This window comes from Sminthopsis crassicaudata, chromosome 4 (genome assembly GCF_048593235.1).
Source record: "Sminthopsis crassicaudata isolate SCR6 chromosome 4, ASM4859323v1, whole genome shotgun sequence".
Taxonomy (NCBI): domain Eukaryota; kingdom Metazoa; phylum Chordata; class Mammalia; order Dasyuromorphia; family Dasyuridae; genus Sminthopsis; species Sminthopsis crassicaudata.
The window spans coordinates 375,907,600-375,933,351 of NC_133620.1; the positions used below are offsets into that span (position 1 = coordinate 375,907,600).

The 25,752-nt window shown below is 34.4% G+C and overlaps 2 protein-coding genes across 2 annotated transcripts; both read right to left on the reverse strand.

Annotated features, from left to right (window-relative positions):
• Positions 1-3,234: 3,234 nt before the first annotated feature.
• LOC141540850 (olfactory receptor 6K2-like) lies at positions 3,235-14,717 on the reverse strand. Its single transcript, XM_074264790.1, is given in 3 exon segments — positions 3,235-3,668; positions 3,671-4,190; positions 14,604-14,717. Coding segments are annotated over 3 exon segments (1,068 nt in total).
• Positions 14,718-22,841: 8,124 nt separating this feature from the next.
• LOC141540851 (olfactory receptor 6K2-like) lies at positions 22,842-23,813 on the reverse strand. Its single transcript, XM_074264791.1, has one exon. The coding sequence runs from the start codon at positions 23,811-23,813 to the stop codon at positions 22,842-22,844; it is 972 nt and encodes a 323-aa protein (XP_074120892.1).
• Positions 23,814-25,752: the final 1,939 nt, after the last annotated feature.

Genomic DNA, 25,752 nt, shown 5'->3' on the forward strand with positions numbered 1-25,752 from the left:
CCTCTCCCCTCTGATTGGAGGGCTGCAGGATAAAGTACAAAACTGCTTCCAGTGCTCTCCTTTAGAAACAGGACAGCCTGGACTTTGGGGCTTTCTTCACTCTGCATCTGGTGCTGAGTCTGATTTATTTTCTTTATTATGCTCAGAACATGTCTCCCCCCCCCCCCTCCCAACCTCTTGCTTACCTCTTTTTATTGTCTTCTTCCCCATTAGATTATAAACTCTTCAAGGGCAAGTTGTAACTCTAGCACCTATCACAGTACCTGGCACATAATAGACACTTAATACATATTTATTGGATTGAATTGAATTTTGAACTGTTTTCCTTAAACCTAGAGAAAGGCAGCATTTTATGATATTATCATGTGAGGGTGTATGATAGGTGTACCCACATCACCATGCTTTCTTTGAGGCACCATGCCAGCAGCTACTACAGTTCCTCTGTTATGGTCTTCTTGAAGATTGCACTATCCCCACTGGTTGACAAAGGGTTATCTGTTTGCAAATAAGTGGGCTGCTCTTCTGCAATAAAGTTTAATCAATATGCAATTATTAAGCCCTTGCCATATATCATGTATTGTAATTAGCACTAGGGATATGAAGACAAAAATGAAATAATTCCTGATCTTGAGGAGCTTGCTTTTATAGGAGGAATCAGCATTTATATAAAAAAAAATTACAGCTTATATAAAATCAGCAAACAAGTTTGGAGTGAAGCAATATTGGAATGTCCAGCAGTTTAGAGATGAAGTTCTTGAAGCCAAACCACTAAGGGGGAAATACTTGTTCGAGAAGGGAAAAGAGTGCCTTGACCTCCTCCCTCTTCCCCCTTCTCTCTCCCCTTGAGCAGAGGAGGATCTTGAACTTCAAAGGACCAAAAGATTTGAACTTTTTCATTGCCTTCATAACTGTACTCAGCATCAGGAGCCAAGGTTAAACTAGACACACTGAAAAAAGGCAGCTTAAAACCTCCCCAAGGAGCACAGCAGAAGAATTACGTCATCCTTAAGTGAAACTTTATAATTATCCCATGAAAAAAGAAAATGACTTCTAGAGTCTAGAAATGCTCTTGCCTCTTTACCACATGTGCTCTTTAAATACAAGACCATTTTTCCCAGTATTTTTTAATTCTGATAAGAAAGTGTTACAATTTTTAAATTTTTTTTTACCAGATTGGGGTGATGGAGGTGAGAGGGAGGCATTGTTTTGTACCAGCTGTTTATAATAAATTACTTTTAGAAAATATTCCTTTCTACAAACTGATTAAATCTCAATGACTCACTCGTTGATATCAACTGATAATTATATGGGGAAGCACACTAATGAGAACTTATTAGCTGCAGTATTAGAAATCACTACCACTTCTCTTAACCTTGAGGGGAGAAGATCCCCTCTGGGGAATCCATTATCTAAATGGGAGTTGAAAGAGCAATTTCAGAGATTGTACTCTACTATGCAAGTACACACACACACAAACACACAAGCACATGCATATACTTATGTGTATCTTATATGCATTCTCTCTCCAATAATGATAATGATTATAAACAATGGTTATTTATACAGCACTTTAATTTGTGAATACTTTACACAGCTTTTCCTTCTTGAATCTCACAATGAATCTGTAAGATAGGTTTTCTTATGATCCCTGTTTTACAGATAAGGAAATTGAGGATAAGAAAAGTTAAGCTACTAGCATAATATTAAGTGTTTTGGGGCAGAATTTGAATTCAAGTCCTTCTGACACTAAGTCCAACAATCTGTTTCTTGTACCTCTTAGATATCATCAAAGCTACTCATTCTCCATTTAGATTGATTCTAATTATTAGATTGGGGGGATATTTTTATTTGCATTGAGTTGAAAATTTAGGATGGTAAGAATATAGTTGCAGGTTACCTCACACAAATCCCTTGTCTTTTCAGATGTGTAAACTGAGTTCAAGTGAGGTTAATTTATTTGCCCCAGATTATATAGATACTAAGGAACAGAGATCAAATTCCAAACTGGTTCTGAAATTCCAAATTCAGATCTCTTTCCATTCTGTTAGTTTTTCACACTCTTCTATTTCTGCTCTCTTAGGACCAAGCAAAATAAATTTTATCTCTCTTACACCTAACCCTATCTAGGAAAGGAAGGAAAAATGTCTTTTTTCCACTTGCCTTTTGTCTGGAGACCAGAAGCTCTTTCCATTTTCAAAAGTATAATCCCTACTTCTCTTTTTCAAAAAATCATTCTCTGAAGGGCTGTCTTCAATGCATGAGAGTTTAAGAGAATCCTTGGTACCATTTCCCTTTTGTAGACCTCTTAGTTACTCTTAAGCAAACTCCATGAAGCAATAATGCTCATTAGAGTCCAATCTCCCCAGGCCCAGTCTGAATATTTAGGCTTTTCTTAGACGTTCTCTGTGTGAGTTTCCTGGTTCATCTCAGAAACAATCCTAAAGAAAGACAGTGATTTTCTCTAATAAAAACATCACCTTGTAAGACACATAAAACAAGAAGTAGTAGATCTCACTCTGCAGCTAAAAGGATAAGAATAAAAGATACCATTATACTTCTCTCCTTTCCTCTCACTCCCATAATTTTTATGTTTTATTATATTACTGTTTAGTTTTTGGAGACTGGTCACCATAGAGACTGTTATTACTTTATATTTTTCTGTATATACTTAAGGAAAGAACAATAACTCATATTTGAATATTAGCAGCTCCGCATAGTCCTAATTGATTCATCACAAGAAGGACCCAAGGACATAAACTTTTTGCCTTTATTCAAGCCATAATTCTAGCTGATTGGCAAGTGGCCATCTGTAGGGCACATCATACTTACTGATTTCAAAATAAGGTTTTCCATCAACTGGTATTTCACTGATTTGTCCAGTTAGTTACCAAAGAAATCAGTTGCTTTATCTATTTGAGCCATTTTTTTTTAAATTTTAGTTTTAGATTTTGTTAATCCTACAGAGAACTCAAGAACTTTTATGGATGCAAATTTCTAAAAATGTGTTATAAAAGATCAAATAATTCTCTTTTTAAAAGCAGATTTCTGATTCATGTTTTTTATTTAAATTCATTTTATTTTTAAAGTAACCATAATAAACATCACTCATTCATTAAGTAAACTATGTTTGAAAAAACATACAAAATTCATGGATAAGTAATACAACGAAAGATGTAGACCCAGGTGCACCTATATTCATAAGATCATGAATGCATTCCATTATCAAAGTTCATATCATCTGGTCTTATGAAAAAAGATTCTTGGCTGAGTCATGTACTTTTTAATAGTTTCCTTAATCTCTTTATTCCTCAAACTGTAAATAATAGGGTTGACAAATGGGCACAAAACTGTGAATGCCAAGGCACTACCTACATCCCAGATTAAGGAGTGAGTGTTAGAGAAACGGAGATATGTGAGTCCCACTGTACTAAAGAATAGTGAAACAACTGTCAAATGAGAGGCACAAGTAGAAAAGGCTTTACGGCGACTTTCAACTGAACGGATGTGCAGGACTACTACCACAATGCCAGCATAAGAGAGGAGAATGAAAAATATGTCTGCAACTATCTCCATAGCATGGATCACATCAACCACCTGGATCATGATAATGGCCCGGGTATCTGTGCAGGCCAGACGCAGGAGTGGGAGAAAGTCACAGAAGACGTGTCCAGGTGATTAGGACCACAGAATGGCAGTCTGGAGATACACACAACCTCTGGCAGGGGTGTGATAAATCCACAGGCACAGCAAACTAGGGTTAATTGGACACATAGTCTTGGAATCATAATGGTTGGATAATGAAGGGGTTTGCAAATGGCCAAATAACGGTCAAAAACCATGGCTCCCAAAAGGCACATCTCACTAATGCCTGTAGAATGGAAAAAATACAGTTGCACCATACAACCACTGAAGGAAATACCCTTCTTCTCACTTAGCAGGTTTGACAGCATTAGTGGGATACAGGTGGTGGTAAACCAGACCTCCAGGAAGGAGAGAGTACTAATAAAGAAATACATGGGAGTGTGGAGGTGAGTATTCAGCTGGACAACCATGATGATTATCAAGTTCCCAATAAGGATGAAGGCATAGATGAAGAGCAGAGGGACAAAGCAGGTAACTGCATCTTTCCAGTCCCTGGGGAATGCAGAGAAGATAAACTCTCGGGCAGTAGTCCAATTACTGTTTTCTATCTGAAGGAAATACAAAAAGATAATGGATTCTAACAATGTACAGGGCTTTTGAAAGCAACCTACCTTCTGTTAGTCAATGCTCTATGTGAAATGCATTATAAATTATTCAAGAGGATTCATATTTTCAGGTGTGGCATTATCTTTATACTGTATGTATAATGATACAGAATGAGGATAAGACCTAGTCCTCAATTCTGAGAAGCTCATACTCTACTGAAAGAAAACTATCTAACACACATAAAGTTCAAGATTCTATTGAAAATAATAGAGATAAAAGCAAAGATGAAGAAGAAGGTTATTTAAGAGCAGCTTAAAAAATGTATTCATGAATTTTGAGAGGTTAGAGAATGAGTTGGAATCTTCTCTCTTAGTCATTGCTTATATTTTCCATAGCATTTTCTACTCTACTGTTCCAAACTTTTTTTGGGTAAAAATGAAGAATACTAGGAAAAGAGGACTAGATTTATATAGATGTAATGTATAGAGATGTAATTTTGAAAACCACCTATGGAATTCCTTAACTGTCTACCCATGGGAAGAGTTATACAAACTCTCTGAACATCACTTTTCTAGAAAAATGAGAACATTTATGTGAATGGCAATGTAGTATATTGGATAGAGGGTTGACCTTGGAATCAGAAAGATCCACATTAAAGTTCTCCTTCTGACACACAATACTTGTGTCTTCTAAAGCAAATGGCTCCACCTCTGGATCTTTCCAGGAAACTGTTATTCTAAATTAGATGAATTACTAGCTGCTTTAGTGTTCCCTATTTCAATGAATCAGATCCACACCTACTCTTAGCTTAATACTGATATCCTAATCTATTGGAAAGATAAAGTCCATCATCATACCTTTTCTCTTAAAATATCTTTGGTTTTGTGTCCATCTTTGTCTTTCTTTCATATGCAGAAATTTCCCTTTCCTTTTCTAAAGATAACCCTCTTCTCTGTGTCCTTGCTTGCTCAGTCTCTCTTGTTTCTTCCAACATAATTTTTTTTCTGTCAAGGATTCCAACTCTCACTGACATCATCAGTCTCTCCCTCTTTGGGAGCTTCTTATCTTCTTTCAAACACACATGGATTTTCTTATTTTTGGCCTTTCTCACCCATTGTCAATTACCTTCCTAAAAACATAAATGATTCTATAAAGTATACTCTATCCCTCCACTTCTTCATTCACTCTCTTTCCAACATAATAGAGTATAAATTTTAATTCTCCACTTTACTAAGTGGGTTTTTCAAAGTCAATAATGATCTCTAATTGGCTTTCCTTTCAGTCCTCATTTCATTTTCCTGTAATGTAGATGTTTACTGGTTCCCCCTCCTTCCTTCATAAAATTCTGCTCTATTTCAGTCTTCTGTTCTTATCTCTTTGCATATTCCTCCATCTTCTTTACTATTTGTCCTCCTCTATCTCATCTCTTAAATGTGTCCATTCTCCAAGGTTCAATCCTCAGCAATTTGATCTTCATACTTCTCTATTCACTCCCTTGTTGATTTTGCAATATTTTATGTCTTTAGCTACCTTTTCTGTGGTTGACTTCCAAATCAGTCCTGACCCCTCTTCTAAGAAACAATACTATGTTTCTAAATTCTAGAAATGTAACTTTCAGCATGATTTAACAATTCATTTTGCTACCTGAATCCAGATCCCCTTATTTTTGTTACCATTCTCTCAATCATCCAGGTTCTAATTCTCAGAGTTAACTTGCTTTCTCATATCCCTTATCCCCGGTGTCTAACCAGTTTGTGTTGATACTTTATTTTCAACATGTTTGAATATTCTACTTTTTTTTTTTCCATTCATGCTACTACCCCTTTAATTAAGGCCTTCAACAATTCATTCCTAGATGAAAGATGGAATCCTCAGGATCAATGGACTTGGCTCCAGTTTCACTTGAACTTAACCATAGCCTATTTTTCCTAAAACATTTTGTTTTACAGGCCATTCCTGTACCATCCTTCAGTTATATCTAAACTTAACCATTTAACAAGGCTAAGCCCCCAAGGTTTTCCCTCAATAAATTATCTGGAAATGATTTTCTTTCAAAATATAATTATCTAGGCCAGATGTAGTATTATATACCTATAATTCCTGCTACATGGAAGACTGAGATTGATGGTTCACTTTATTCAGGAGTTCTAAACTGTAGTAGGAATGATCAGGATCTGATTTTGTTCTAATAATATTCAAAACTCATTTTCTTCAAGTTCTGACATTAACCCCACCTTTCTCTAATCAGGGCATTTATAGCCACTCTGATCACATGCATTTTAAAATTATGATTATTTTCACCTATTACCTTTTTTCTTTATAAACATTCCTGTCTTCTCTTAGTGTTCTGTGAATTGGAATTGATTCATATTTGTGTGTGAGATATAACTTTAGCATCTTTGGAATCACCCCTTTGTACTTAAAACAAGACCTGGCTCATGTCCCACATGGTTGACTGAATAACCAAATCTAGCCCCTTAGTCCCCTAGAGAGGTTGTAGGGTGACAGAAAGGAAATAAAGGAATATTGCTGGTGATTCACACAAGAACACATTTATTTCTTCTTCTATTAATGACTCTAGTTCCAATCTTATCTTATGTCTCAGGTCTGCTCAGTACCTATGTCTATATTCAGGAATTCCATCTAAATTACTTATACTGAATTATTTCTCACTGTATAGCCTGTAGTCCACTTGAATATTGCCCATGTAACCCACAATCTGTCTTTCTTAAGCTTCATGAGGTGGAAGCTAATAATCCTTCCTCTGACATACACTTGTGTTCCACATGTGACTTAATTTCCCTGGGTTTAGTTTTCTAATCTGTAATATGAAAAGATTGGACCATCTGAACTATGAACTTTTAAAATCTTTGAATGTGTTATGTCTAGACTCCTAAAATATATACAATAACTTATCAACAAGTGTTAGTTGACTTAAAAATGAATTTTGATTTTTCCTTTTAGAGATAGCATTTCTTTAGTTCTGGTTGTATCATAATTTCCCAATTTCTGAATATTTAAGATTTACAAAAGCCTGCCTTTTCTCTCAAGGGTTCTTCTGCCCAGATTTCTCAGAATTTAGTTCCTATCTCAAACATATCCATATTCCTGATTATACACTGGACCTAAATTTTGTATAGGAAAGTAATTGTTGCCCATATACTGTCCTATACCCCATTATCATTACTATACTGATCCACTGACCTTGTTGCAGTGAATTTGGGGATTAAAGAGAGCCTATAAGTAGAATCATTCTTGTTCACACCCTGGAGTTTTTTCATTCCTCATTTTTCTCACAGATTCTAGGATGAGTCTTCCTTTCTTCTTCCATAATATTTTTGTCTCTGCATTCAAATTATCTTTCTTTACTACATCCCTGTTGGTTCTCAAGGGGGATATCAGAGAAACAAAGATTATCTCTCTTGGGAATTTCACAAATTAGATGATTCAAAATCTGGAAGAAAATGATCTCTTCAATAATGAAACTAATTGGGAAAAGTTTCTTACTAATAATTAAATTCTAACTCACAAATTCCTGTTCTTCCTTTTAAAAAATCTCAACTATCCTGGAATTATCACCAACCTCTTTAAGGTAATGGAACTCCACTGGCATTAAGAAAGTCTAATGAAAGAAGCATTCTTGGAGACTCTGAAAATTGAGAAAGGAAAAAAAAATTGTAAATATAGAAAGATTAATCTAGTGCCTAGTGAGTAGAGGGTACTATGGCAGATGCAAAGCAAAAAAAAAAAAAAAAAAAATGACAAAGCCCTCAAAGAGCTTTTGAATTGATAAGAGAAATAAAGCAATTACTTCCTATAATTTGAATACATTCCCTCTTCCTCATCACTTTAAAAATTATTATTTGTTCTTAAAAATCCAATTCAAATGCCAAATTTTCTCTATAACATTTTCAGAGAGGTAAAGTTGGGTGGACTATCAAAAGTTTAAGTTAAATGTTAGGTCTAAGAAGAGGGCAGATTCTATACGTAAGACATAAGAAAGGGGATTACAACTTTCCCCTCTCATACCTCATGTAGTACTTTTATCTGTATATTTATCATGTAATATTTCATATTAGACCCCTTTATGTTTAAGTCTTTTGTTATCAGACAACTAGATGGTGTAGTTGACTGAGCACTGAACTTGTAGTCAGGGAGATCTGAATCCAAATCTTGCCTCAAATATTTATTAACTGTGTGATCTTAGGCAAATCACTTTAATTTCTCCCAATATTAAGTCTCATCATCTGTAAAATGGAGATAAAAATAGCATCTATTTCTAAGACATTTTTAGGTAGGAATCAAATTAGACAACATATGTAAAGTGTTTCAAACATATATGTATAGATACATGTGTGCAGATATGTGCATATATACATGTAATTATGTACATATGTATGGATACACAATGTATGTGTATGTGGCTATATTTCTATATGGATGTTCATACTTGTTTTCTTTCAATCTTAAAAAAGACCAAAATGGCATCACTAAGTTAGGGATAAAATATGGCATGTCTGATCAGACCAATGTGAGCTCAGAAGGCTTTACCACAAGTCAGGAACAAATAGTCCAGACAAACTTTTGAAGTGGAGACAGCTCTAAATTTGCTTTCTGTTATCAAGGAGTTTATGTTTCTCATGTTTCTTTTGAGCTATTTCAATTCTGCTTTGCTCATATAACATAGCTCCTTCTTTGATGCAGGTATACTATGATGACAATTCTGTCAGTGTGTACCTTGTCTCACAATTCATTCCAAAGTCATTCAGAGAGACCTTGAGAGTATCCTTGTACTATTTCTAATCCACATGTTAGTGCTTGCTTTGTGTGAGTTTTTGGTAAAATATTATTTTAAATAAATGTGCATTTGGCATTGGAATAACATAGCCAGTCTCTCTGAGATGCACTAACTGCAATAAAATTTGAATGCCTGGCAAATAGCTCAAGGACCTCAGTATTTGGTACCTTATCCTGTCAAGTGATCTTCAGAATCTTCCTAGGACAGATTAAATGGAAGTGAGTCAGTTTCCTGATATGTCACTGTTATGGGCTATTGTCCGGCTTTCATAGGCATATGACGTGAAGTTAGCACAATGGTTCTGTAGACCTTCAGTTTATAGGCAATTTAATACCTCTTTTTTCACACTTTTCTTCAGTGCATCCAAAACACTGAACTAACTCTGGCAAGGCATGTATCAATCTCATCATCTATGTATAGCTCTCTGGAAAGTAAACTGCCAAAGTAAGTTAATTTATCCATGGCATTCAAAATTCAGTTGCTGTGACTGATGATTACATATCTGTACATATAGGTTGCATTGTATATGTATACACACATGCATAGGCATATATACACACAAGTTTAACATGCATGACCACACACGTATATGGTGTGTGTGTGCACATGAATATACTGTGGTATATGCACACACATAAATACATATAAATATATATATTCATATGTGTGTATACCACTTCTCTATGATAAATTAAACTCCTTGATAACAGAAAACATTTCTCATCTCAACTTTGTACTACCTCCACACATAGCATAGCATAATGAATAAAAATGTAAAGTCTGCAAGTGAGGCTGGATCCATACAAAAGTTGATAGTTGTGAATCAAAATTTAAATAATCCCTCCCAATTGTCTAAGAGAGCTATCAGGGGATGCAATTAAGGTGCTTGTTTTGTTTTTGAAAAAGTAAGGAATGTTCTATTGGACAAATATATAGCTTCATGCTAGAAGGTTAAAGAATATGAAAATGTGCTCATCATACATAGTCATGGGAATTCTCCTGAAGTTAGAGAAAAAGAGATCTGGCTCCAAGAAGCTTAGTGTTTGGTAAGAGGATGAGAGCATTAATGATATGTCATAGGGTCAAGAAGAAAGAGGACCTAATTGTATAATTGCCATGTGTCAGGAGCTGTACATCATAAAACCACATCAATAAATCATATAATCATTTTATCAGAGGGTAGCATATGAAACAAAGTACAATTTAGGAGAATGTTTTCCCCTCTCTAGTTAATTGTTTTTACAAAATCTAGGAAAGTCATTTTATGACACTCACCATCCTAGGTGAGTACACAGTTAACAAAAGTCAAATAAATTTTATATTTTAATGATAGAAAACAAATAGTTTTCTATCACAGAAACTTTCACAGGTACTTTGAGAGGTAAACAAATCTGCGAGTTTGTCAGTGTGGAATTTCATCCCAACAATGTACTTCCTGACCATCCATGCATTCTAAATTTAGCTTTGAGGCAAGGAAAAAAACAACAGTCCAGTCATTGGAATTTATAAGAAGAATGGGCTAACATTCTATTGATGGACTCTCCTTTACTTACTTAGACTGAGGCTAGATGACCATTAGTCTTTGCCATGAGATGAAATAATAGAGGGATATAGATTATGATACCAAGGGTACTTTGGTTACTGAGTAATTGTGCCTGTGTGAATAAAGATTATTCATCCAAGAAGAAGAATGACAGAAAAATCTAAATTATCCAAATAGAAAAAAAAATTGATCTTTATTTCTGCATCATTTGCATAGCAAAATTATCCATGTGATTTGATGGGAGCAAATTTATGCATGACTATTAAAGGGATACTTTATAGAACTAGAAAAAGTAATAAGATATTTTCCAATACATAGTAAAGTAAGAAATAGGGTTTTTCATTATTACAGTTAAAGGTTCTAATAAAGGCCTCATTTCCAAAATATATAGAGAACTGACTCTACTTTAAAAGAAATCAAGTCATTCTCCAATTGATAAATGGTCAAAGGATATGAACAGACAATTTTTCAGATGATGAAACAAACTATTTCCACTCATATAAAAGAGTGTTTCAAATCACTATTGATCAGAGAAATGCAAATTAAGACAACTCTGATATACCACTATACACCTGTCAGATTGGCTAAAATGACAGGAAAAAATAATGATGAATGTTGGAGGGTGTGTGGGAAAACTGGGACACTGATGCATTGTTGGTGGAGCTGTGAACAAATCCAACCATTCTGGAGAGCAATCTGGAATTGTGACCAAAAAGTTATCAAACTGTGCATACCCTTTGACCCAGCCATACTACTACTGGGCTTATACCCCAAGGAAATACTAAAGAAGGGAAAGGAACCTGTATGTGCCAAAATGTTTGTGGCAGTCCTTTTTGTAGTGGCTAGAAACTGGAAAATGAATGGATGCTCATCAATTGGAGAATGGTTGGGTAAATTTGTGGTCTATGAATGTTATGGGTATTATTGTTCTGTAAGAAATGACCATCAGGGTGAATACAGAGAGGCTTGGAGAGACTTACATGAACTGATGCTGAGTGAAATGAGCAGAACTAGGAGATCATTATACACTTCAACAATACTGTATGAGGATGTATTCTGATGGAAGTGGATATCTTAGACAAAGAGAAGATCTAATTCATTTCCAATTCATCAATGATGGACAGAATCAGCTATACCCAGAAAAGGAACACTGAGTAATGAGTGTAAACTGTTTGCATTTTTGTTTTTCTTCCCAGGCTATTTTTACCTTCAAAATCCAATTCTCCCTGTGCAACAAGAAGTTCAGTTCTGCACACATATATTGTATCTAGGATATACAATAACATATCTAACATGAATAATACTGCCTGCTATGTAAGGGAAGGGATGGAGGGAAGGAAGGAAAAAACCGGAACAGAAGTGAGTGCAAGGGATAATGTTATAAAAAATTACCCATGCATATGTACTGTCCAAAAAAAGTTACAATTATAAAATAAAAAAAAGAAATTAAAAAAAAAAGAAATCGAAGAATCGTTATAGAAAATTGGAAGCTTATATAGCTTCCTCTTATATAAAGGTTACATAGATTATACACAGCTAATATAGGTTTCCTGTCTCAAGGAATAATGTATAATATTAATACATGAATGGAAAACTTGTTAGAGACCATTTAAGGTTATGTTTTATTCTATGGATAAATGCTATATTGCCATTAGGATGATGTGGGGATTTGTTTTGCTTAATTATGCATCTATTACAAGTGATTTTTTTTCTTTTAATTTAAGGGGATGGGAAGGAGAGAAAATTCTTTTTTAATTAAAAATCAGATAAAATGGGAAAAAAGATAGTTTTTTTAAGTACAGTTCTTCAAAATCTCTTATAAGAAAAGAAATAACTACTCCAACATTAAAAAAATATATATAGAAGGATTGAATTTAAAAATGGGGAAGTGCCAAAAAATCTTAAAATAGAATCAGACTAATAAAAGAAATAAACAAGCAGAGAGACAAATCCACTAACATAAAAATAAATGTCATGGTTTAAATTAAAATGAAGACAAGGAACTAAAAGGGAAAAAAATATAAAAGATCATCCAAAACTGTACTAGAAATGAAGTCTGAATAATAAGAAAGTGCATTAAATTGGACATTGAAAACTAAAGAAAATAGATTGAGAAAGACACAGAATTTGAAAAATAGTTATCAAGTTTTTAATGAATAAAACAAATGCCATGGAAAAATAACAACATAATAAAATTTAGTGGGAAACCTGAAAACAAATGCATAATCAATGGGAAATAGAATTATTTCCCTGAAGGGCAAATGGGAAGAATATGCCAGAAAAATGAATCAAAGATCAGCTCACTTAAAAGAAGGCTTAAAGTTTTTTATAAGTAAAGATGACAGAGAAACTTAAATATTTTTTTTAATCAAAGGGGAAAGTTCTTATCAAATAATTTAAATATTATTAATCCAAGATTAGAAATCACAGAAAAATCTAAAATATTAAAAGAGGGAGAATTTGTCTTCATTATTTTCATATGTTTTGAGGGGGAGGGGGAAGTATTATATAACTCTTAAGAGAATACTTTGTTGAATTAGAACTATTAAAATCAGCTAGATGAACCAAGATCTCAAATATATTGGAAAACAATGAAAAAGTAGGAATGAAGCAGAATAGCACCTCCAGATTTTAAATCATAATATAAAGCAGTAAAAACATCAACAACAACAAACAAACCATTTGATTCTGATTAAACAGGGGAAAAATAAATGGTGGGAACCAACTGGATAAGGAAAAAAATGTTGAACTCAACAATCTAGTGTTCAATAAACCCAATTACTAAATTTTCTTAAGGAAGAATTCCATATTTCATAAGAGCAACTTGAAAAGTTGGCTTCCCCTCATCTCTAGAATGCTTTTCCTCCCCCTCAAAGCCCCCTGCTTTCTCTAACATCCTTCAAGGCCCAGATAAAATCCCACCTTCTATAGAAATCCCTTTTGATCTTCCTTCCCTCTGTTGATTATCGTTAGTTTATCCTAGTATATTGTAGTTTGCAAGTTTTCTCTACCATTAGAATGTGAACAGTCTCTATTGCTACCTTCAGTATGTCACCTATGTCACCTATACTCTGCACCTTTATATAAAGATATTTTGAAGCTATGGCATTTATTGCTTGTTCCTTTCTTGGAAATTCCTTCCTGTGAATATTTGATATGCTACTCTGCTTTATTTAGATACATGATATTAATGTAGATAATAATTTAGAACATGACGCAAGGAAACACAAATACCAAGCCATTGCATTATATATTCACTAATTTTTATTTGTCAAAAGCATCACTTATTTCCCAGAAAAGCAAAGGGATATCTTACTTATCCCTCCAAGGTTCAAAGAGAACATTTTAAAAAATAATTTACCATGGTTATTTTAGCAGGGTCTTCATACCCCTATATGACTGGAATTCCTCACTTCTCAACTTTAGGCTACTATTTTGGGATTTTAAATCTCTGGCTTACACCCATGTTCAGCACATTAACTTGTAAATCAAACCATATTTGACACATGAAATTATTAATAGAAGGCATTTAATGAAAACAAAGTGATGAGGGTTGGGGTCCCTTTAAGATTCTTAATTGCCCAATCCATGACTGACCTTGATTCACAAATCCTGATCAAAGGCACCCTTTGAATATCCGGGCCCAGCCCCCCACTCTCAGCTCAGCTTCCCTTAGCCCTCACCTGATCTGGGCTAACTGAAAAGCCCACCAGAACTGGGTACCACCCATCATCTTCTAGGTTTAAAAGAAACAAGGTGGAACGCCCTCTTTGCAGGAGCCCTCCCAGCCAACACATGGTATCCTTCCTTCCAGCCATGTAAGGGTCCCTGCCCACCAACGGCCACCTTTGGCCTGGCGTCTTTCTAACTGAGCTTTACTTCCAAATTTCTACAATAAATTTTTTATTTTTCAATCTAGGTTTTCGGGCCTGTAAATTCATTTTACAGGGGACACTGCGCCTCATGGGATTATCTATGCACCGAGAAATGGGGTTCCCCCTTTCCTTTCCCTCATTAAAAGTATCAAGGTAAATCAGGGTCTGATTTGAGCAGATACACTGTGGTTAACTATACCATATGGTTACTTTCTTTTGCCATATATGTCTCTTTGGGAGGATTAGTCATGTTCCCATTTAACTCAATGTCTCCCCCACAGTGGAAGAAGGCTACATCTGTTAACTCATACATAGTATAGTCTAATGAGTATTTTCTATTGCAGAATATGGCTGCTCTCTACAGCTAGTTTCCCAACACTTTAGACTCCTTGATTGCTATTTATGACTGACTTGGTCATTTCTTTACTAGGTTTCTTCTTTGCTTCTGTTCCTATTCTTGGTCAATTTTTTCTTTTCTCTTCCAAAATATGCAGGTATCTTCAAGTCAAGTTTGTATTAAGCATCTGAGGCAGTATCTCCTGTTAAACCAGACATTCTACCAAAAATTTCAAGCATAGTACTCAGGACATATAGTCCTAAGACTTTTTTCCTTAATTAATAAACTGTCTTGGTCTGAGGGCTTGTTTGTCTTGACTGGCTATTCACGTTTACATTTTCCTTTAATTAGAGATGCTTTGAATTGTTCAGTATGCTAGGGCTTGCAGCAGCTTAGCAGTCAACAAAAGCAGTACAGCTTCTGATTTTCTATTGAAAGACTGGAAGATATTTCAAATAAGTCAGAAAGAAAGCATTACATTGCCTTTCCAGGACCTTCAATTAAGTATGAATGCAAAAATATCTGACTTGTTCTTCCTGACTCCTTTTTAACTTTTCTCAAAGGAAAAAAAAAAAAAAAAAAAGAAATAGTGTTTGGCCAGGGATCTCCTACAAAACAACAGATTCCTTCTTCTTTGATTATTCTATCATGAAGCTTATTTGTTGCTCCAAATCCACACCCTAATTGAATAAACCATTAGCTGCATCTACATAAAATTCTTTTAATTGTTCCACAGCTATCTGCCCTGTAGCTATGTTAAAGTGCATCAGGCTTTTGATAGAGATTTTTTTAAAAAGGGATTTGAAATGAACAAAACAAAACTGCTTATGGAGATGTAATAAGATATTATTTTCTGGAAGTGATACATTATAAACAATTAGGAATCAATCAAATATGAAGAAGAAATTCTCCTTCAGTTTACTGAATAATAATGATTTTTATTATTATTCAGCTTATAATATTACATTACTTACATAAAGCATTTATTATTTGGTCTGAAGAAAGATTTACACTTATTTAGTGCCTATTAAATTTTTACTAACTTGCCATTTGACAAATTAAAATGCTTTAGGGACACAACTTTTTTATGACCTCCTTAATCTCCTTGTTTCTTTTGACTGTAAATAATGGGGTTAGAGAAAGGAGATTAAAATGCATGCAATAAATTAATGACTGTTTCACAGTATAATAAAAAAAAAGAGAGAGAGAACTTTGAAAAACAGAAATACAGAAATAACATCCACCAAAGACTATCAGTAAGATGATGAGTTGAAAGATAAGGGTGGAGAAAACCTGGCTATACAATTTGAAGTATCACTACCTAGATCTGGATGTAGATCAAGGTCATCAACAAGATAATACCAATGATTGCAAATGCATGGATGATATCACCCATTTTGATGATCCTTTTTAGTATTCATGCAAGCCATGAAAACTGGACCACTATCATATATCATTATGATTTGAACCACAAAAAGGGCAAAATATAGAAGATTCATAAAATTTCTGGGAGACATGAATGAAGCTAAAGACACACATCACCTAAGTGTGAAGCTGAGGGATCATAATAATTCTGTTATGGAAAGTGCTACAGATGGCCAACTATTTGTCTACAGTGAAAATGGTCTGAAAGATACTTTATGATATCCCAAGTGAATGAAAGAAAAACTGTCATAAGAAATAGTGACAAAGTGATGAAAATCATTAGAATTCTAATGATGAAGATGTTGGTTATAGAAAAGAAATAAAGAACCTGATGCTACCTCCTGACAATTGGAGATCTTTCAGAAAAAAGGAACTCTTCTCAGTCACTATACTCTGGTTTTCAGTTTTCATTTCCTATCTAATTTATTCTCCTATAAAGGCAGGAAAGAAATCATATTGGAATTAAGGTGCTTGCTGGCTTATTATCATCTTATTGACTAACTATAGGTTGTTCCCCCAAATTTGAACTTAGAGCCTCTTCTCTGTTGTTTTTTAGTAACTTCATTTCTCATTGGTTTAGTCATCATGTTTTTGCAGAATAAGAATCATTCCTCAAATGATAAATTGTCAAAAGATATGAATAAACAGTTTTAGGGGAAGAAAGCTAAGTTATTAATGTCTATGTGAGAAAAAATGTTCTAAATTAATAATGATAAGAGAAATGCAAATTAAACAATTGTAAGGTTCAATCTCTAATCCATTAGAAGACAAAAAAAAAATAAATGTTTGAGGGGCTGTTGGAAAACAAGTGCATTAATATACTGTTGGTGGAACTATGATTTGATTATTCATTCTTAAAAAGCAATTTGGAATTATGATCCCAAAATCTATTAAACAATACACAATCATATCATTTGCTTTCTCAATGAGTGAGAAATTGAAGAAAAGTGAAAAAAATGGAATTAAATATTCTTGAAAATTAATGTTTAAAATAAATGATAAAATGTGAAAAATAAACTGTTCATAGCCTTTGATCCTTCTGCTAATAGGTCTATGTCTCAATGAGATGAAAGAAAGAAGAAAAGGATCCATATATACAAAGATATTTATATCAGCTCTCTTTTTTGTGGTGGCAAAGAACAGTTAACTAAAAGAGAGCCCCTCAGTTGAGTAATAACTGAACAAGTTATGGTATATAAATGTAATGGAGCAGTATTTTTCAGTAAGAAATTAAGAGAAAGATTACAGAGAAGATGCAAGAATCAAGAGGGAAGGGAGCAGAACCAAAAGAACAACTTTAACAATAACAATACAATTCTAAAGACAGAATTGAAAGACATAATACTTGGATTAACATATTAACTAACCTCAATTCCAGAGGACTCATAATGAAAAATTCTACCCTTCTCCCAAAAAAGAGCTACTGAACACATTGTAAATTATATAGACACTCACATGTATATATTACAAATTATTATTATTATATTTAATATTATATTTTATATATATGACATGGCTAAAGCAACAAGATTATGCAATAATCAATTCTGATAGACATGGCTCTTTTCAACGAGATGAATCAGGTCAATTCCAATAGACTTGTGATGGAAAGATCCAACTGAATCTAGAAAGAGGATTATTGAGATTGTTGATCACAGCATAGTATTTTTACTTTTTTGTTGTTTGCTTGCTTTTTGTTTTCTTTCTTTTTTTTTTCTTTTTAATCTAATTTTTCTTGAGCAGTATGATATATGTGAAAATATATATAGAAGAATTGTACATATTTAACTTATATTGGATTACTTGCTGTCTAGGGGAGTGATGGGAAGAAGAGAGGTTTTGCAAGAGTGAATGTTGAAAACTATCTTTGCATATATTTTGAAAATAAAAAGCTAGTATTAAAAAAATAACATGGGAATTTGTTTTGCTTTATGGGTCTATAATTCTTTGTGGCTTTAGTTTATTTGTTTTGGGATTTTGTGTTCCTTTTTTTCTTTTTCAGTGGATTATCCCTTATTCCTGAAATACTTTCTCTTCTCATCTCTTCCTTGTGGTTTCCTGGCTTTCTTCAGATCTTTGTAAAATCTAACTTTCTCTAAGAAGTCTTTTCTGGTCACCTTTAATGCTAGTACCTTTTCTGGATCTCAGCCAATTTATCCTATCTACATCCTGTTTGTACATAGTTGCTTGCCTATTGAGACCATATGCTCTTTGAGAGGAGGTACTATTTTTGCCTTTCTTTGTCTCCTCAGCCCTTCGGACAGCACCTGGAACATTGTAGTGCCTAACACATGCATATTGATTGCCTGACTGATTTTTCTATTGGTTATAAAACTAAGTTCAAATTTCTCAGCTGGCTGTTCAAATCTTTCCAGGATCTGTACTCAAACTATTAATTTAAACTTGCTCCATATTAATGCCACAAATGAATTCTCCATTCCACCGAAACTCTTTCATCAACCATCATTCACTATTCCTTGAGAAGTCTTTAAGATTCCAATACTTCAAGGATCTGTAATTTAAAGTGCAGACATTACTGTCCTAACATGTTAAATTAATATCTAAAATAGAAAAGTCTGATTCAAGTATAATGATATAATTATCAAAGTTGACTATTGTCAATCAAGCCAAGTTGTCTGGTTCCTCAGAGGTTAGAGATGAAGAAGTCATTGACAGAGCTTTTTCTTTTTCTTTTTTTTCTTTTTTCTTTTTCTTTCTTTTTTTTTTTTTTTTAACAGAAGAGAGGAATTTAAAATTTTAGCAGTTTTGGGAAATTTGTTTTGAATATAATTCAATTGCATGTGGCAACTCATCTAACTAGTTAACTTTTCATGGGCTTCCTTAATCTAAATTCATATTGTTGACAACATCTGGGGTATGGGCTTATTGGGAACATATTGCAGTCTCTAGGCTGGGACAAATATTAAATCTGATAATCTTTTAGATTAGGGCTTGTTTCTTTCAATCTGTCTGTCAAAGTGGGATTGCTTTAGCGTTCTTTGCCCTGTAGTTATAATATTCTGCAATTTAAACATATTAATTTTAAAGTGGCCTGTAGAACTGGGAAAGAGAACTTAACCTTTAGTTCAAGGGAAAAAAAAAGGAACTTTATCCACTAAAACTGAAAAAAATAATTTAGAATCAATAAGCTAGGAGTCAATCTCCCAGCCCCTCTCTCCAGCTGCCAGGCTTTATGATTTTTTTTTCCTATAAAGATATGTCTTACTCCAGATTATTTGCTACTAAAGGATAAAGTCTTAGCCAGTATTTACTAAACCTATAGATAATCCAGATTTAAAATAAGCTCTATGCTAAGGGAACTTAATTTTATAATAAAACTAAAAATAATCAAAGTAACCAGTACTAACTGATTTAAAGGTTATTTCTTTTCCCATATATCAAACTTCTAAACCTTCGTAGCCTTTTTGAAAAGGAAATTTTAATGTCAACATCCATTCATCCCAGACATTCTTTGACATCTTACCATCTGACCTGCTGATAAATTCCCTTTCCATCTGAAACAGCAACATATGGATTGCCCCTTCCTTAATTGTCTCTATATTGCACTTCAGATTCATCCTTCTCGGACATTTTGACATCCATACTGCCCCATGTGTATAGCCTCCTCTCCAGTCCAAAACCTCACATCTTCTGCTTTAGCCCTAGAGACAGTAATCAAATAAATAATTGACTTTTATGACTTCACTCACACACAATTCCTTTGATTTCCATGACAAAGATATCACCTCTCTATTCTAATCCTGTCTATGTATTTTTTCCCTCTACTAGAATATAAGATCTTGAGAAGTTGAGCTGTATCATTTTTGTCTTGGTATCCCTAGTGCCAAGAACGCAGTGGGCACTGAATAAATGTTATATTCAATTATCCATTCATTCATTCATCTCATATTTCATTTCTTCCAACTCTAAAATGGGGCATAATTTAAACAATCTTATCAATATAGAGAAACAAGAATTCAATGCAACAAGTGTTTATTAAGTGCTCCCATATATCATTAAGTGGCAGTGTGGCATATTGTATCAGCTGTATAATACTGTGAAAGCCATTCATTCTTTCTGTTTCTTGTTTATATGTCTGCAAAATAGGAATAATTAAGTAAGTTCTGGCATTCTATATATATCACAGAGCACTGCCATAGTACAAGCAATCCAAATCAGGTCATGTGCTCCTTATTTAAATTTGAAAAAAAAAAAAAAAAGTCTGCCATTGTACTGATGATGCAGCAGGAGCTTTGATATAAATGAATGAATGAATGAAAAGCTATTTATTTAGTTCTTACTATATGTGAAGCACTGTGGTAAATACTAGGTATACAAGTAGAAAGTCAAGAGAATTTCAACTCTCAAATTCATTTATAATAGGGAGAGAGCATATATATAAAATTTTACCTACAAATCTCAAGGAAAGATGTTGTAGCCTTTAAAGTACAGTGGCAAAACATATATAATGAATCTTTTAAATGAAATTTCAATTGATGAAACCATTCTTATTTCTGATATTGAACTCTTTAATGATGCCAAGGTGCTGTTTTTTTGTGGGCAGACCTTTTATTTCCATTTCTTTAACATCTGTGGCTGTTGAGGATACAACAGCTGCAGTACTTGCTGCAGAGGAAGTTGCCAGATCTCATTTAAACAAGATTTATTTTTTGGATGATAAAACTGGTGGTCTAGGCTTGAGAAGATTGCTAATTCAGGAGCTTTTGGATTTAGCTGTCCATCAGCAGTAATTTATTAATAGTTAGTTCTAATAGTGGCAAGAATAGCAGTTCCCTTTTCATGAGGGTTCCTTCTATTGAAGATGGATGTTGAATTGGGCTGGAAATAGTTCTGATGGTTTGAGAGATACTACAATTCCAGCAATACTTATAATCTGGGTCCTAGGCTAGTATTAGATAGTGGTTAGAATGATAGATATTATCCAATGGATACATGCCACATGCTGTTTCTCATGAAGGATACCTTGTTGCTTCAGGTAGGCTGGCTTATTTTCCCCCTTCTACTAGTTGGTTAGCAGGCAGTGATGTAGTGATATAATTCATGTAGTGATAATTGGTCATTTCTCCAGCATTTGTTCCTCAGGATAATGGCTACTTAATATTGGGACAATGCTATTCCCAAGGTTCATGAATGTATGTATTCACAGGTGGAAATTGATCTTTAGAACTGTTTTGTCAATCTCTCATAATCATCTCTCAGGATCTAGTAATAACAACAATAATAATGAATTCATGATAATAGATGGTCACAGCTATTTGAGACTTTCTTAACTCCTTACAATCTGTTATAAAGTGTCTGGTTGCCTCTGCTCCAATGTCTGGTTTATGCTACATTGCAAGGTTTGGCTCATCTTCCTCTAGTCTCAGATGCTGGAGACAGAGTCTTTGGTCTTGTTAGTTCATAGTAACATCACTAAGCTGTTCCCAATGCTCCATATCAGTTTCTATGTACTCATAAGGCAAAAAGGAAGCTTCACTACAATTCAAGTAAATGTCTATTCCTTATTTCCAGGAACTACTAGGAAACCTCTGCGTAAAAGACAATTTAAGAGAAAAAGGAATTTATAGACCTGAGACTTCACACAGGTCTAGTCCCTTCTCTAAGTTCCAACAAGAATTGATGTTTCCTGTCAGTGTCAGCTTTCTTCACCCAGTGAGGGAAGAGGACATAATGATCATTAAAAATGCTCTTTCAAGCTAAGAAAACAATATATACAAGGACTACAATGATAAAAATAGAACAAAATTAATAAATAATCAACATGAATATGTCAAAATTACAAAGAACAGGCTCAGTCACAAAGAAGAGACAGAAGAAGACACCTCTTCCTCTGCCTTTGCAGAAATGAAAGGTCCATAGAGTGGAATATCACATATAATTTCAGATCTATTTGTTGATATATTAGTTTTTCTGTTTTTTTTTTCTCATTCAAAAATTATTAGTTATTTGGAATGGAATTCTGATAGCGCAAGGAAGAAATATAAAAAAGAAATTTAGAGGACATAATTTTTTTTAAAAAAATGTTTTTCCATTTTATCTTTTTCCAAATTATTTTCACATGGAACCCAGCAAAGAATAACAATAATAATAATTCATATAGAAAAACAATATTTTATAGGAACAGATTACATAATAACACATTTACTGTATCAAATGTGATACAGCATGCAATAAACTTTATAAATCATAAACAACTATATAAATGTCAGTTATTAAAATAAAGTCATGAACCTGGGTGAGCACTGAAGTAGTTATATTCAGACTAGTCTTATTGGGTAAAATCTATAGCAGGGAAATAGCCAATATTTGACTAGCCATCTTAAGTTTTCACCAAAGCAACTCAGTGCTCCTTTCTAGTGTGCATATAAAAAAAGAAAATCCTTTGCTTATTTTTTATTTTTAGCTTTGATTTTGGTGGTCCTGAGAAAACTGATATTTCTATGTGAACAATGCTTTCTGAACGCAAACTATTTAAAAAAAAAACATTTCTTTTCAGCACTTTGCTGATTCTTAGATTTTGTTTAAATTCTGATTTTAAAAAAGTCAAATATTGACTTCCTCTTAGGATTCACAGTTTGAGAAGACATGGACAGGTTATAATTAGTTTTGACAGAAAGCTATTGACATTGATGACATCAACCAAAATAAGATGAATCACTTTATCCTACAGGAAAAGATCCTTGAATGACTCATATGCTTTTTCACAGCTTCTTTAATCTCTTTATTCCTCAGGCTATAGATAATGGGGTTAAAAAATGGAGACAAAACAGTGAATGACAGGGCAATCACTGTGTCCCAGAATAAAGAATATGTGGCAGAGAAAGGTAAGTACATGAGTGCCACACTGCCAAAGAACAACACAAAAACCATGAGGTGGGAGGCACAGGTGGAAAAGGCTTTTCTACGACCCTCAGCTGAACGGATGCGCAAGATCACAGCCAAAATGCCAGCATAAGAGAGGAGAATGAGGAACACAGCTGTGACAATCTCTGCAGCATGGACCACATCAACCACCTGAATCATGATTATGGCTCTAGTGTCTGTGCAGGCCAGACGCAGGAGTGGAAGGAAGTCACAGAAGACATGCTCCAGATGATTGGAACCACAGAATGGCAGTCTGGAGATCCACACAACCTCAGGCAGGGGTGTGATGAAGCCACAGACACAGCAGACCAGGGTCAACTGCACACATAGTCTTGGAGTCATGATAGTTGGATAATGAAGTGGTCTGCAAATAGCCAAAAAGCGATCAAAGGCCATGGCTGTCAAAAGGCACACTTCACTTATGCCTGTAGAATGAAAAAAATACAACTGGACCATACAACCATTCAAGGATATGCTCTTTTTCTCACTAAGTAGATTGGAAAGCATGAGCGGAATAGTGGATGTGGTATACCAAAGCTCCAGGAAAGAAAGGGAACTAATAAAGAAATACATGGGAGTATGGAGGTGGGGCTCTATTTGCACCACTATGACAATGAGCAAGTTTCCAACAATGATGAAAATGTAAACAAAGAGTAATGGAACAAAACAGATGATAGCATCTCCCCAGTCATGGGGGAAAGCAGAAAAGATGAATTCCTCAGCAGTAGTCCAATTTCTTCTCTCCACATCAAAGGAGGACATGAGAGTGGTGATTACTAGTGACACAGGAACTGCTTAAGAAGGGCTTGCTGTTGATCAGTCAGCACCTTTTTTTCTCTCTAGGTGTTGGTCATTGTCCTGCATTTGAAGAAATACACAAGAAGGAAATACAGGTCATACATTTAGAGGAAATTCCCAATGGAAAGGGGGAAGAAAAGAAAAACAACCCAACCTATCACAAAAAGAAAAACCATAGGAGAAAACAAACAAATAAACCAATGAAATGGTTCTCTCTCTCTCTCTCTCTCTCTCTCTCTCTCTCTCTCTCTCTCTCTCTCTCTCTCTCTCTCTCTCTCTCTCTCTCTCTGTCTTTTCTCTCTCCTCCTCTTTTTCCTCCTCTTCTTCTGTTCTTGTTCTTCTTGTTCTTCTTCTGCTGCTCCTCCTGCTCCTCCCCCCTTCTCCTCCTGCTCCTCCTGCTTCTCCTCTTCCTCCTCCTCCTCCTGCTCCTCCTCTCTGTCTCTCTGTCTCTCATAGCATGTGTGTGTCTATATGTGTAATGAGTAGATTTCAATGATCTCGTGATCTCGTTGTCTTTTTTTTTCCATTGTTTCACTGTTCCCTAATATTGTGTTCACTATTGCTATCCAAAACTTCTTTGTACCAACAGTGAGACAGATTGGAAAAGAAAGCAAGATTTGGAGTCTGTGAATTGGAAATAATCTCAAAAACCTGTTACTAGTATTACCATCAACAACTCATAGAGCTTTGTGAACCTATATTTCTTCGCCTATAAAATCAGCATGATAAGACTTGCTCTATTTCCCTCAAAAGGCCACAGTAAGTTGGTATTGTGAATAGAGTACTGGACTTGGAGTAAAAAAGTTCTAAATTCAAATTCTGCCTCAGATACATATTCACTATCTTAGGCAAGTCACTTAACCATTCTCAGTCTCAGTTTTCTCATCTGCAAAACAAAGATAATAGCCCTAACCTCCCTGAGTTATTTTAAGCATCAGAGTAATTTCATATCATAAAGATTTTATAAGTCTTAGAGTGCTCTGTTACCTCTATAGAATCACTGATATAGAGCTTGTTTTAGAATGTAGTAAAGTCCTCTCATTTTACCAATGAAATAACTGATACATAGGTGATTCAAAACAATTCCAACAGACTTGGGATGGAAAATGCTATCTACATCAAAGAGAACTATGGAGATTGAATGTGATTCGAAGCATAGTACTTTCACCTTTTTTGTTTGCTTGCTTTTTTAAAATTTTTTCCCTTTTGGTCTAATTTTTTGTACAATATGACAAATATGAAAATATATTTAAAACGATTGTACATGTTTAACCTATATTAGATTGCTTGCTCTTTGCACCCAAAGAGGAGAGAGGAGGGAGGTAAGAAAGGTCAGGAGAAAAAATTGGAACACAAAGTCTTACAGAAAATAAATGTTGAAGTATCTTTACATGTATTTGGAAAAAATAAAACATTATTGAGAAAAAGATAACTGATTCATAGACAAGTCACATGAACTCCAAGTCCAATGCCTTATTCTCTATGTCATACTCTCTCAAAGAAAACAGCCAACCCAAACACCTGAGCCTTAGAGAATTAAGTAACTTGCCTGACACCACACAGTTATTGAATATCAGAGGATCAATAGGACCTATGATCTTCTTAACTCAAGATCCAGAAGTCTATTCTCTGTATCAGTTCAGTCTCTTTCTACTACCACCTCATGTACCGTCATTCTTGGCAGTTTAATGCAATTTAACTGAAAAAATCTATTTTACCAGTAACCCCAAGAATCATTTTTTTTCCTATATTAGAACTGTCCTTCTTTTTAAAGTAAACTCTTCATTATATATTTCACCCTCCCCTCTAATTCCTTTGGTTTCCACCAAGATGCTGTCACATAAATAGCATTTGTAGCATGTTATTTGTGACATTTTCAATTTTTCCTTCTCCAATATCTTTT

Excerpts from the sequence above, each read along its gene's own strand:
- LOC141540851 (XM_074264791.1), bottom strand. The coding sequence starts at position 23,813 with ATGTCCTCCTTTGATGTGGAGAGAAGAAATTGGACTACTGCTGAGGAA.